General features: G+C 41.3%; 1 protein-coding gene across 5 annotated transcripts in view; it reads right to left on the reverse strand.

Moving 5' to 3' along the window:
• Window positions 1-14,979, reverse strand: part of STON2 (stonin 2) — a 149,854-nt gene that overhangs the window by 6,225 nt on the left and 128,650 nt on the right. For 4 of the 5 annotated variants that reach the window (XM_036841535.1, XM_036841533.1, XM_036841534.1 and 1 more), the window contains one exon: window positions 2,175-4,013. In XM_036841535.1, the coding sequence (XP_036697430.1) occupies window positions 2,175-4,013 (1,839 nt within the window). Of the gene's footprint in view, window positions 1-235; window positions 1,131-2,174; window positions 4,014-14,979 lie in introns of those variants that run through there. The other variant, XM_036841536.1, reaches the window with a different exon arrangement.

A 14,979-nucleotide genomic window follows, 5' to 3' on the forward strand; every position in this document is an offset into this window, starting at 1 on the left:
CTTTTTTCTTCCTCTTTGAGAAATACTCTTCCCCAGCACTGCATGTCATCTTGGTGGTCATGTCAGTCAAAATGCCCTGTCCTCCCTTTTACTCTTGGGAAGTGGCACAAGGACAGAAAATGGCCTGTGATGGTTTGTCCCAAAGGCTGCAGCCTGAGGAGACATCCACAGTTCCTGCTATCAAGAGCTATCCTTTCTGAAGCCTGCTTGCTCCTTCAGTTCTAGGAGCTACCTATATCTTTCCAACAATTTATTTCTTTTTGCTAAAAGAAGCCAGTCAGTCTTTGCTGCTTATAAAGCCCCTCACATGGTACTTTTAAATATTTGAGAGAAAGAACTTTGAAACAAATGAGGTATGTGTGTACACACTGAGAAAACTGCAAATCTCTGTTCTCATAGTGGAAGTAACTGTGAGTTTGTGTCTGTTTTGTGTCATCTACTAAGAGGCAGCTGTGGTATGGAGAAAAAAGACCCCTGGATGTGATGAGCCACGTCACTTCCAGTCCTTAATTTTCTTATCTGTGGAATGAAGAGGTTTGACTAAGTTATCCCCAAGGTCCTTTCCAGCTTGAAAATCCAATTATTCCATAATGAAGTGATCTGAATACATGCTTAGTAAATTGCAGAGCTAAAAATTCCAGTAAGCATAAACCTGAGGTCTTTTCTCACGTCAAGCCTCTAGCGGCTTAAACAGTAATTTTCTCCCTGTTACCTCGGTTCTCTTCTCAAGGGCATCCGTGCCAAAGGAGAATTGAGGGTTTCTCCTTTCTACCATCAATTCAGATCGGCCTCACGGCTGAGGCAGAAATCACAGTGCTATCACCAGGAGAATACAGTGCTGATTTCAGGGAAATGAATAAGCAAGCTCAGAGAGGAAGACTTTATGTTAAAAATTCTGTCAGTTTAGAAATAGGGGGTGGCAAATCCAGCCTCAAACACAGAGGTCCAATTGTCTCTTCAGTTTGCACTGCTACACCCAGTGTCTGACAAGAAAGCCCTGGTGTGTGTCCACTGCCTGGCCTGCCGGGGGAGTTGGCCAGATCGTATTGCTTCTTGGCTTCACGTTGTTTTACATTTAGGGTAACACAGCCGCTCCACGCTCAGAACAGGAAATGAAGACTCCAAACATACTGTTAGGATTTAATAGTGAGAATGGAAAAAAGAATATCTGCATAAGAGAAAGACTTTAACCAACAGTTTTTCCAAACCTCTCTCTCTTTCTTTTCTTTTCTTTTTTTTCTGGCCCAAATACCCACTTTTTTAACAGATGAGCAAAGTTTATTATAAACAAGAAGAAAAGTGATTTAAAGGGTCACAGGATCATGGGCTTATTGCCTGCCACTGGGGTCACCCAGACTTACTCTAAGAAATAAAGCTATTAGAGCTGGTTTGATTACTCCTTAGTTTTGTCATTTCACCAAATCTCACTGGACCCATGAGGAAAGTCATTGCCTTCGGGTCCACTAAAGTACAGAAGCACCCCTGCTAGCTGTGAGCAGGCCAGCTAGGGCTGGTAAACTGTCTCCTTTGTTTAAATTAAACATCCCTTCCCTTACTTTTTGTCCTTTTGGATTTCAGTCCTTTTGGACCTTCATGTCCTGGCTGGATCTTCAGTCTGATCAGAGACCCCTTCCCCATCTCCAGATCCTGGCTCTGAACCTGGAATGTTATGATTGACAGGCCTTGCACAGGGTGACTGGAATCATAAATCTAACTCTTGGCCTGTACTGTACACATGATTGGCCATAAACTGGCTCTTCTACCTATACTTGGAGCACAGACATCTCTTCAAAACCCGGAAGCCTTCTAGGATCTGGAAAAGTATAGCTTCCAACACCAGAGAAAACTTTAAAGAGTCAGAAAATAATACAGAATCATAAGCTTCCTTGGAAGTCTGCTTAGCAGCCCAGCTGAGAAGAAGAATGCATAGTTCTATGGAAGAAGTGTGATAGTAAGAGAGTAGAAAGATGGAGTGAACTGGGTCATGCATGTTTGTTAAGTACTTTGCTCAAATATTTTTGCTTTTCTGGTCCCCCATTCCCCCATCCCTCCCCACCATCATTCCTATCACATAACAAAAACCAGCACTTCATAGGGAAAGAGAATGTGGAACTTTGATCCCAGCTCTTTCACAACCATGTGGCGGTTTTCACAGAAGAGAAAGCTCTGCCTACCTGCGTTTTTGTCAGGCAGTCGGTTTATCCTCCACACAATGGAGTTGAAGGCATGCTCATACTTCGCAGTCCCCAGAGTTACTCTCATGACGGGCTCAGAGCCAGACAAGCTACTTGAGCCAAAACTTGCCCCCCGGTTCACTTTGGCTTTCAAAGACTTTTCCCCCAGGACACTTTCCCTGCGCAAGTTTTTCACCCACTCACTGGGCACAGGGTAGCGAACCATCACATTCTCACAGGGAACCTGAGTGAGAGGATCACAGTTAGAGGAGAAGCCAGATGACATCCTCAGCCAGCTCTGCACCTCCACCTCTGCCCCGCTGATGCTTGCCACAGTCCTGAGTGTGAAAGGCAAGGTCTTCTCGGCAAATACTGTCCTGAACCGCATTAGCTCAAGTCGGCAGGCGTCCAAAGGGTTGAACAGAATAACCCGCGAGCTGTTGAATACATCCTCATCCACACACCTGTGAAAATGGCACTCGTGGAGCTTGATCCACTTTGTGGTGGTGGTGGGCATGATGTCTTGCCGGGAAACGATTTCGTTCCCTTTGACGAGGACGTCATTGAGACCCAAGCGGCACTCGGCAAGGCCAGAGAGGAAACTCAGGATGTGGACCCGTGTCAAGACACGGTGCTGGAGAATCTGGTTGTCTCCTTTGCTCACAAGGCCAGAGAATTCATCTCGGACATCCACTACAATCTCCTCTTCAAGGTAGTTCAAGCCAACTGTGCACAAGTCCATTGACAACACCGGCAGGTCCATGAGACGGTCCTGAACTGCACGGATGAAGCTCAGGAAGTCATCGTAATTGGTGGTGCCCAGCTTAATCACTTGTTCCCTCTCGGCCACGTGGGCCACGGCAGGTTTAGGCTGGTATTTCTTCTTCTCCTTGTAGGTGACACGGTCTATCCGCAAGCTGTGGATCCTGCCGTTCTCATCATAGTTTTGGAGCCGGGGCTCTGAAATCTCATGGCAGATCTCCAGCTTGAACTCACGGAATGGCTTTTCTAAGCCCTTCTCATAATACAGCTGCAGATACCCGCTGTCTGTCAGTTTGATGTAGATGGGTCCCCAGTGCCTAGAGGACATGATGTTTTTCTTCTCAGGGATCCTAAGCATCATGGGCCACCCATCCCTGGGCTGGGACAGTGCGGAACCTGGTGGGTGGTCATCTAGTTCAATCCAGGCTATTGGGTCATCATCAGGGAGGGTCGTACTCCCTAAGTGATCGGGATCCCCAATTTGGAGTCGTTTGAGTTTTTCAACAGCATCAGAGTGTGACTGGTTTTTGCTTGAATCATCAAAATTGATGGCATCCTTGTAGATGACAATGAGAGAATCTCTTTGGCTTTTGCCTGTGGTACCAGACATGGAATTGTCTTGGGAGCGCCTCTCCCGCTCCTCAAAGAAAGCGCGGAAAGGGTTTATAGGGGAGGGTTGTACATCCTGTAGAGTCTCATTCAGAAAAGGATTGGTTGCCCTCCAAAGAGGAGCCTCAGGCACGGAAGGCGGGTGGTTTAAGGAGGAGATGTCCAGCTTCTGAACTTTGGAGAAGTTCATCAAAGTGCTCTTGGGACGTTCCCTCTTCTTAAATGACCCAGTTGAGTTATAAGGTGCATCTGGGATCACAGATGCAAGAGGGGGTGTTTTCGGCTTCAGAGGAGAGGTGATTGGTGGCAAAGGGCTGCTGACTTCATTGTCATCAAAAGTGACCCAGCTAGGGAAACGAGCAGAGGTCACTAGAGTGGCGGGGTGTCCGTTCATAGCTGGACTGCTGGCCTGCCAGTTGATGGCCTCCATCTCTACCTCTTCATCTTCCTGAAGAGAGGAAGAATTGTCTAAAAGGAAAAGGAGAACATATGAGGGGCTGCTATTCAGGGCCTCTAGAGGTATAGGAATGAGGGATGACTAGAATTTTATCTGGAATCCAGTAAATTCCAAAGCATTTCATTACTTGTCGTCAAGTGTTTCGTCTGGGCACAGCTCTCACAGTTTTGTAATAAGCACACCAGTTTTGTAATAAGCAGTAAGAATACAAATGTCAATACAGAAGCACTGATAGGACCCAGGTCCCTTGCAATTTAACTCTTATACATTCTCCCTTTATTTTATCAAAGTTTCTGGAATAGATATTTTTTTCTTGACTCTAAAGTATGTATTCTTATATTTTTAAACATTGAAAACTACCTCCTACATAAAATGATAGAAAGCTTATCTCATCGAACAAAACAAGCCATATGCTCTAAGTGATAATATGATTGCAAATAATGTAATCGGAGAGATTTTTACCCAAATGTGGTAAATAAATATTAAAGACAAAATGTTAACATCCTTAATATGAAATAAATTTACACAAGTGAATAACAAAAATACAAAAACTTGAAATACAGGCAAAGGACATATACAGACAACCCAGGAAAGAGAAAGGAAAAATGTCTAATAACCATGTAGAAAATGTTCAGTCTCACTAGTAATAAGAAAAATGTAAATTAAACCCCAAAAATCAGTGAAGATTTTTAAAGTTTTAGTATTCGATGAGGGTAAAGGTGCCATAATATGAACAGTAAATAGACCCTTAATGGGACCATAAGTTGCTACAAACTCTCTGAAAATGGTTTGGCAATTTGTATTAAGAGTCTTACAAATATTCATGAACAATGACTTAGTAATCTCACCCTAAGGAAATAAATCCAAATTAGGAACCAAGTTTTGGGTGAACGTTAAGAAATTGAGGCATACGATGGAATAACACGCAGCCATTAAAATGTTTACAAGTATGTATAACATGAGAAAATGCTCCTGATATTAATCTCTTCTTTTTTCTCTAAAATACTTTTCCATCTCGGGGTTTAATTTATGGGGAAAAAAAAAAAAGATTATTACAAATAAAACTCCACCCTAGCAGGGCCTTCAAGGAAGGAGATACAAGAGTTGAGTTTCCATGCAGGGAAGACCCAGACCTTTTCAGTAAAGATACTGTGTGTCTGCTGGGGTTATGGGAAGGAGGAGGAAATAAGGCCTTTATAAAGCAAGGAGTGGATTCTGAGGAAGGAATGGCACAGAAAACAAATCTGTATCTGGCATATAGTAAACGCTCAGTGAAGGACTGTTAATTGAATGAGTGAGAAAAGAAACTTTGCTTTGGAGCAGTTCTATTCTCTCTGTCTCTGGAGGAATGTGTATGGGGATCTCTGCCGCCATTCCACCTACTGTTTTTACTGCCAGAAATCTGGAATCAAAGAGAAATGAATACTCAAATGGTTAAGTCAAATAGTTGACTTTTCTTACCATCCTGCTAAATCTTCACAAATATCATATCCAACCACACCAAATCAGCAATGTCACATATAATTTCACATGTAATTACACATGGATGGGATGGCCGCCTCTCATCCACCTTTCAAAGTATATTTATTCAAACAAATAGCAATTACCTCTACTGAAAACAGCAGTTTGAAAATATAAGCTAAATACATGAGCGAGCATACACACATACCCACACTCGCCCCATAAATATAATGAGCAAAAAGTATTTTCTATATATGTGGCATCACAAAAGAATTTCAAAGCGTTTTAAAATTAAAGATGAGACTCTCCTTCAAATTAATCATTAGTCCACTTTTGTAGATGCATAAGTGCTTTATTTTCTAGAAAATGAAGGGAAAAGGGTCAGAAAACAATCCAGGTTTGTAGGACTTACATTTTATTACTACTACAACTGCTGTTGTTGTTGTTGTAATGAAGCCTAAAGGGAACAATGTGGCCCTGAGTAAAATACAATCATTTCCTTGGAACAATAACTAATCCTCCCTAGAGAACTGGCAAAGGGGTGTATCGCAAAATGCATCACTTTCTAATGAAGCAGCTCTATGGAGCTTTTGTAAGCAGTATTTCCACCCAGACAGTCTGGTATTGACCCACCCCTTGTACCAGGGATATCCTTTTTGCCTTGGAGCTCATTACTACTCCCTAGTTCAAAATGTGCCCTAAGTCCTTTTCCTTTGGAGGGTGGCTTTCTGCCAAAGCTGTTTATTCTTGCTGCTAAAGGATTCTCTTCTGTTGGGAGACTTGTCCCCAAAATAGCGCTTCTCATCTTCCTCTCCCAAACCAAAAAAAGGGGGGAAAAGGCCTTTGTCTCCACTGAAGATAATTTTCTTATAATAAACTTGTTTTTAAGCCAAGTTACTTGAGATCACACCAAGTCCTACACAGCTGTGAAGCATTTGACTCATAATACAATTTAAATGAAGTATCTTTAAATTTGGGGGGAAATTTTTTGAATTAAATTAATTTCTAGAGATTCTACATTCTCTTAGACAGCCATCAAAAAGTTTCAAAAGATTGTTATAAAGTCTCTCCTTTGGCATTTTCATCTTCCATGGTTACAGCCTGTTTTAAAAATCCATCCTTTGGGATGATAGTGGGGTATAGGTCAAATTTCTGAAAATGGGAATTTGTTTTCCTACAAAATCATCTATAAAGAAAAAATATCTTAATAAAGACACTTTTATAGATGAAAAGCAAAAGTGATCCGTAGTTCATATAGGTCATAGTGGTTCATATTCTCGTATGAAAATAAAGCATTTCTTGAGGTGAACCTAAGGACCGCCAAATACTACTTTTAAAAATTATCCCCTGTTAACACTGACTTCCCTATTTGTGAGTTCTTAATTTTTTTTTCATTTATCACTGACTGAAGGACATCCTCAATTGTTTTTATAAAGCTTAAGTCATATATTTTCTGAGCCTCTTTTTATTAAAGGATGGTCTTTGAGACTTTCACATATAAAAAAATGACTTGGGTTTCCCTGGTGGCACAGTGGTTGAGAATCTGCCTACCAATGCAGGGGACACGGGTTCGAGCCCTGGTCTGGGAAGATCCCACATGCCGTGGAGTGACTGGGCCCGTGAGCCACAATTGCTGAGCCTGCGCGTCTGGAGCCTGTGCTCCGCAACAAGAGAGGCCGCGACGGTGAGAGGCCCGCGCACCGCGATGAAGAGTGGCCCCCACTTGCCGCAACTAGGAGAAAGCCCTCGCACAGAAACGAAGACCCAACACAGCCATAAATAAACAAATAAATAAATAAATTTTAAAAAAAAAAAGACTTAATCTGTATGTAAAATTTCTGGGGGAAAATATTTATATCATATAAGACAAAAATTCGACCTCTTTAATATATAATGACACTGTATCCTTAATAAAAATGATACACCCTCGCAATAAAATAGGATGAAAACAGACTATTCACTAATGAAGAAATATAAATATCTAATAACTCTTTGGAAAAAAGAGTTTAACCTTATAAAAGAATAAATACAGGACTCCCCTGGTGGTCCAGTGGTAAAGAATCCACCTTCCAATGCAGGGGACGCGGTTTAATCCTTGGTCGGGGAACTAAGATCCCACATGCCGCGGGGCAACTAAGCCCGCGCCCCTCAACTAGAGAGCCCAAGTGCTACAAACTACAGAGCCCACGTGCTCTGGAGCCTGCGTCCCACAACTAGAGAGAGAGAAGCCCGCGCGCTACAACGAAAGATTCCACGTGCCACAACTAAGACCCGATGCAGCCAAAAATAAATACAATTAAAAATAAATTAATTAATTAATTAAATTTTTTTTTAAAAAAGAATAAATACAATTCTCCCTGTGTCAGAGAGACAAAGATTTAGAAAGAATAATAATCATTACTGGTGACACGCGGAAATTTACACACTATAATGTAAGTGTTAAAAAGAAATCTTTCTGGAAGGCAATTTGAAAATTTGTACAAAAGTCTCAAAAAAAATAATCCAAGAATTCTACTTATAGGCTTTATCTAAGGAAAGAACAAGACAGACATGTAATGATGTATATAGCGGTATGTTTATCATAGCAGTGTTTCTATCATGGAAAAATTGGAAACAAATGTCCAATAATGGGAGATTGGTTATATCAACTGTTATACACCTAAAATGGAATCTCATGCATCAATCAAGACAATGCTGTTGCTGATGTTAATTCACTGGAAGCTGATCATGATATATATTGTTGAGTGAATAACAAGAGCCTACAGTGTGGAGTCAGACTGCCTGGGTTTCAATTCCGTGTCTGCAGCTTATTAGCTATGTGACTTTGGGCAAGTTGTTTAATTTCTCTGCGTCTCAGCTTTCCCACCTATGAAACTAGAAGAATATTAAATCCTACCTAACAGGGTTGCTATGAAAATTTAATACAGATGTTAGAATTGTGTTTGGCAAATAATAAATGTTCAGTAGATGTTACCTGCTATAACTACTGCTGCTGCTGCTACTGCTGCTAGAATGATACATATTCATGATATAAAGTGTATATATGTACTAAAAAGCTTTTTGATGTGAAAACAAATGTCTCATGTGGGGTGAGAGGTGATTTTTAAAATTCTAAATCTGTATTCTTTCTTTTTAAAAAAATGCTGTATTGCTTACAAAATAAAGAAATATTAAAAGGTCAAAACCTATCTTTATTCCTCCCACTAATTAACCTTAGAGCAAGAAAACCAACAGCTTTGCTGTAGTCCATGTTGATAATGCAGCAGTTAGATCTTCTTCCTAAGACACTTATGACCGGTGTGGCTGGTATGGGAAACAATAAGGGGGAAAAAAAGTCTGGCAAATTTCTCCACTAAGAAATCGGCAAAAACTAATTATCTTCAGAACAACATTAACTATCATCCACAATTCCGTTTTACTGACTTATTAAAATATAGCCAAAACTCCAGCATCATTTTAATTACTCTCTCTTCCATACTGCTTTTAGTATTATGAGTTGGCCTCTGCCGAATAAAAGCGATGGATGAAGATTAGGTTCTTATTCTACACCACAGGGAGAATTTCCAGTACCTAAGAGCTTCCTTAATGCCTTTATTGATGCAAACTAAAGAGAAATGGTGGATTCTTTTAATTTTAGACCACTATTTTAAATACCACAAAGATTAAATTAATTGATTACAATGGCAATCAAAACCACCAAACTGAAGAAAAAGTAAGCACTATGGGGAAAAAAATCAGATTCTATGATATTTTGAATACAGCACAGTCTGCCATCTTCCTCGCCCATTTGTTAACCTAATTTGTTAAATGCAATGACAAGTGCAAAAAACTTATTGAGAGCTGTTCGCTGGAATTTATGAGCAGTGGCAAGAACAAATATTCTTAGATTATTGTGGTTTTCTCAACATGAGGTAACAGTCACTGTTGCAAGAGAGCATACACTGTATGACCATACTCAGATGCACAGTAGGCACTTAAATATTTGTGTAGTAATCTGCAAAGCAAGAGGAGGAACACAGAATTTTCGGGCTTGAAGAGATTTTAGAAATAATAAAATTCGACCCCTTCATCTTGCTGAGAAGACCAAGGCTCAGCGAGTTTAATTCAACTGCCCAAGATGAAACGAAAAGTCAAGTCCCACTTCTAATATTCAATAACTGGTAATTTCTTAATGCTTGTTCATTAGATTAAAATCTGGTTAACTTACCTTTGAGATTGGCAAGAGTCATCTTGACACACAACTTTTTAGGAGCGTTGTTCAGTGGGAGAAAAGAAGTTAACTAAACGGGATTGACATTTATACAGGGAAGCCTCTGGGCATAAAGTCATCCCCTGATAATGTGAATGTGTATGGGTGAGAGGAAGGAGTTACTCATTTGAACCTTATCAAGGGAGCTTCTAACTTGGATAAAATAAACTGAGACCTGCTTAATCATCACAGTACACTGATAAAAAGGAGAGTCAGAGGGTCTGAGTCTATTTATCTGTCCTTCGAATTGTCGTGGAGAGGGGATGCTTTGATGCTGGTCAGAGATATCCCCTAAGTGAAGAAGTCAATTCATCAAACTACCACTTAACCACTACTTGACAGAATCCCTATCAAGAACATTTTACACTGCATTCTGGTTTTTATTTGCTAAGAGGACCTAAGAAGCAGTACTGAGTACCTTCAAATGACTGGTCCAGCTCACCCTGCCAACTCCCTCTCTGCTTATCAAGACTGACCTAATACATTTCATCACCCTTTTTTTTTTTGCTCATAAAAGCAAGCATCAGACTTTAAGTTTGATGAATGGCCCAGGAACAGCCCCAATATCTTGTATGTTCCTAGTCTGTTCTAAATTTTTAAAATCTGGTTCTAAACTTTTGCCTGTTTTACCATTGCCCATTTCCCCATGGCTTCTTCAATATTCAACCTTTGGATCCCTGCTTTTGGCTTCTTCCTCTAACAACTGAACTTCCACTCAACTGGCTTACTGGTTTCCCTGGCTTAATTTGCCTTTCTGATATCAGCTTCTTATGCTGTCTTAGATGAAGGCTCTATTCTCCCACCTGGGCAGAGATCCCACTGTAACCCCTTGCTGTTGTCTGACAGGGCCAACTTCAGTTCCCCAGCAGAGGTCATAGGCAAGGGGCAGGGCTGGATTCCAATATCTACGGTAAATTGAAAAACTGGCAATCCATTTAATAAATTAATCTCTTAACATAAATTAATCTCTTAACATTTTATATATCAGGGCATCTCAGAGACTTAACTAGTGATGATACCTGCTGACCCAACCTAACCTGTGTTTTATTTATTTTTTATTGCCATAGCAAAAGGCCCCCTGCATTTCCTTCCCATCCTAAACTATTTTCCGAGCCCACCAAAGAGGAGTAAACAAAGAGGAGTTTCTAGGGTCTGAGCCCTTTTGGATGGACTGTGAAACTCTCTGCTTAATGGCCTGTCAAACTCTTCTGTGATGTGACAAGATAGTGGAAAGGGCTCTTTTGGTTCAGGAGCTTAAAAGAGAAGGGAGTAGCACCCAGACGTTACTGTCAGGGAGAACGTATGGTAGAGGCAAGGGAAAAAGGGGTCTTCATCCTGACTCTGATTTGAGCATAGTTCTTATGCCTAGGAAGCGCCAGCGCTGGGGACCAGGAAAAGGACTGCCTGGAGGGGCACTGGGCAAGTTCCTAGAAACAGTGGCAAGCCTACAGTGCTCGTGCCCTTACTGTGACCAGGACAGGTCACTCCCCGGGACTGCCTGTCCCACTGCCACAGTGGAAGTCTCACTTGCGTGTGCCCCCAGGTCCTTACTCACTATTCACCCGGTCACCACATGAGGACACACCGCAGCAACAAGCCAGGATGCTTGTAAGCTCCAAGGAACCACTGGACCCCTAAGCGGGTGAGGGAACAGTCAAGGTCCTGGACTTGAGTGAAGAACTAGGGTGAATCAGTATGCCCTAAATTAGGTTTAAATGGGACTAAACCGTGCTGTTACATTTGGTCAGAGATCTCAGTTTTTAAGACCCTCATCACTCTTATATGAACAGGTAAAATCAGGTTTCATGTTTTGCAGGATGATCCCCAAATCCTGGAACTTCTGAGGAGGGTAAAGACACATCTTACTACTTTTACCATTTCTTACTTTTTTTTTTTTAAATTTTTATTTATTTATTTATTTATTTATTTATTTATTTATTTATGGCTGTGTTGGGTCTTCGTTTCTGTGCGAGGGCTTTCTCTAGTTGCAGTAAGTGGGGGCTACTCTTCATCGCGGTGCGCGGGCCTCTCACTATTGCGGCCTCTCTTGTTGCGGAGCACAGGCTCCAGACGCACAGGCTCAGTAGTTGTGGCTCACGGGCCTAATTGCTCCGCGGCATGTGGGATCTTCCCAGACCAGGGCTCGAACCCGTGTCCCCTGCATTGGCAGGCAGATTCTCAACCACTGCGCCACCAGGGAAGCCCTACTTTTACCATTTCTTAACTGCAATAGTAAGAAACAGAGAAAAGGACCAGACTTATGAAGGATTAGGGAGCACCCAAGGATAAGGGCTTGATGGTCCTCCTGGTTATGTTGGTGAGTAACAGAAAACAGAACTGTGCCTCAGAGGGGATGTCAAAGTGTCCAAATGGAATTAACCGAGAGGTTTCAGTCTCACCAATGGCTTTGTCATCTCCCTCTCTGCTCCCTTCAATACATGGGTCTACTTTTAACTGGTACTAATGTCCTGCCAATCAGTCTGTGCCCCTACAGAGCTCGGACTCATCATCCTCTTTACATATAATACTTCTAACTCTGATGTCCACTGCATGGGTCATGGAGCACCTACACCATGGGCAAGGACCCCTGCCTACTTATTCTGGGGGTGGAGCTTGGGAGTCTCAACTGCTTGGAAGTGTCTAACCCTGATGAACCTACACACTTCAAGCACACACAGCAATGCCTTCTTTCCCTTCACTGTCCTGAAACAGTTACAGGCAGAGCCATTCTACTGTAGACCAGATTCAAAGTCTGATCATTTTGAACCATAGTGATGGGAAGTGCTACTTCTCCACAGCTGATTCTGTAAATTTGGTCAGGGGGCAAAGAAACAGAGCTGGGGGCTCTCATGCATTATTACATTTGCTTGTGTACATGTGTATTTATTGGGAATGAGAAGAGCAGGCATTCTGACTGAGTCTGTATAAGGCCTATCTTCCATTTGTTAACTTGGCTAGGCTATAACACACCCTCCAGGAGGAATTCAAAAGGTCTGTTGGGATGGGGGTATAGTCAGCTGGGCTAAGGTCACCCATAGAAAGGTTAGGGGCAATTCTTGCAAGCTGAAAGGATCCGTACAAATGATCTCCTTTCACCTATATTACCCAAAGCTCACTGCTCTTTATGTGGATTTTCCAGCAATGGCAACAACAACAAAATAACCAAACAATTCCTGTATGCAGTAAGCCACTTCTTTTCAATTGAATTTCGAGTAAGTAATTTGATTTCATTTCAGTACTTGTCCAGCTCCCTTTTAGTTACCAAGATCAAAGGAGACATTCTTACAGACTGATAGTAGGTGCGATTTATAAACTGTAAACATATCAAGTTAAAATAACCTAGTAGGAAAACAACTAATTTCTAGCATGACAACAGATTTATTCTAGCAGGTAGAGATCTCTTTGTACTCCTGAACCTGTCAAGTTTTTCAGAAGAACTCATAAGGCAAACAGAGTGAAAAGCTATTTCCAGATGATTCATACACACACTCAGTACTTTTCCTGACTTGCTCCAGCACCCTCACCATCCAGCATATATACACCAGTGTCTCCTGGGTGGACACAAGGCCCATAACAGAAAAGACAGCTTAAAAGTGGCTTGTACTAATGCTGGCTTGAGCTCCAGGCCCCATGCTTGTCTTCACCACCTATTTTGTGCCACTGCAGGCAGCAGAGGGGAAAGCTTGGACTTGGGATCTGGAGTCAGATTGACCTGGCCCTGCTTTAGAAAACTGTGTGATCTTGGGCACGTTACTTAACCCTCTCTAAACTTCATATTTATTACCTTTTAAGGGGGAATAATAACAGTACCCACTTTGTAGGGTTGTTGTCAGGGTAACAGAGATCATTAAAGGACATTGAATTTAATTAACCCGTAGCACAATAAATGTTAGCTATCACAATAAAAAATATGTAAATATTATTATTATTTCAGAATTCTTAAGGAAGCAAAAAAGAGGAGAGATGGGAAGAAGTGGGAGAAAAAAATGCCTTTGAAGTTTCATTAGAATCAAGGGAAAGTGGGATGGAGAAAGAAAGAAGAAAGTTCATCTCAGGTTATGAGTCCATGAATGCAAATCTTTCCATAATTATTGGAAAGGCTTGGGAATTACAAGAGATGTGAGAGTCTGCATTCATGAAGTCACTGTGATTATAACAAAACAGCACTAGAATCTACCACGTAACAGAAGTGCTAAGTCATGAGTACACTTTGGTCGAGATAGGACATACAACTTTCTATTACCCCTAAGGATTGCCTTTGTAATTGCTGGGCAGGTCTAAGATGTTAGAGTATTCCAGAGAAGCAGTCCCCAAAGGAGAGCAGTGCACCCAAGGAGGTACAGGATGATCCACTGGGGTGGAGGGAGAAAATATCAGAACTTCTATTTTTGTTGACTTTTTTTTTTTAATTAATTTTTATTGGAGTATAGTTGCTTTACAATGTTGTGTTAGTTTCTACTGTACAGCAAAGTGAATCAGCTGTATGTATATATATGTATCCCCTCTTTTTTGGATTGTTGACTTTTTAACCCATCCTTTAAACATTTCTAACTTTTGTTTGTATGTGAGAAACCACATACTAAAATACTTGTTTGTAATGTATAAATATATTTATAATACAGTATATTTATAAACATACAAACATTAGAGGCTCACGATCAGACCTTTGGAGAATCACGACCAAACATCTGGAGGAGGCTGGTTCAGCGCACTAGGCGTATTTCAAATACTCAGCATGGGCGCACACACACACAAAGGTATCACCTCTTCCCTGTCCTCTGTAAGAGGTGGCCACTGTAACCAGAAAAATGGCCTTGGTTGTCAGTCCAAAGGGAAAGGTACTTTGGCAAATAAGAAGGATCTATTACTCCCTTAAACTCTCCCATTATTTGGGCAATAATTGACTCTTACATGCTCCAGCTCCCTGGTGGCCATGCTAACAACCTATCCTGGCCTTTCCATGTGGCTTTGAATCTAACTAAGCATGACTTGACCACCACCCACCCTGCTCTCTAGAAAGTTTTAAAACCAGTCTTCCAATTCTGCAAAAATTATAAAACTGACCTGAACAAATAACTATTGGAGTTGCTGCCAGGGCCAAGGATTATGCGACCTCACTATCACAACAGAGGTCTTTTGATGTCCCTTTCTTGGTTATACTCTTGGTGCCCAATAAATACATAGCAATGGAAGGAAGAGGGGCTGTCTGTGAGATCTTGACCCATGCCAGGGTCATCACTAGCTTTATAGCAAATATCTTTTGAATT

Source organism: Balaenoptera musculus, chromosome 2, assembly GCF_009873245.2.
Source record: "Balaenoptera musculus isolate JJ_BM4_2016_0621 chromosome 2, mBalMus1.pri.v3, whole genome shotgun sequence".
Taxonomy (NCBI): Eukaryota; Metazoa; Chordata; class Mammalia; order Artiodactyla; family Balaenopteridae; genus Balaenoptera; species Balaenoptera musculus.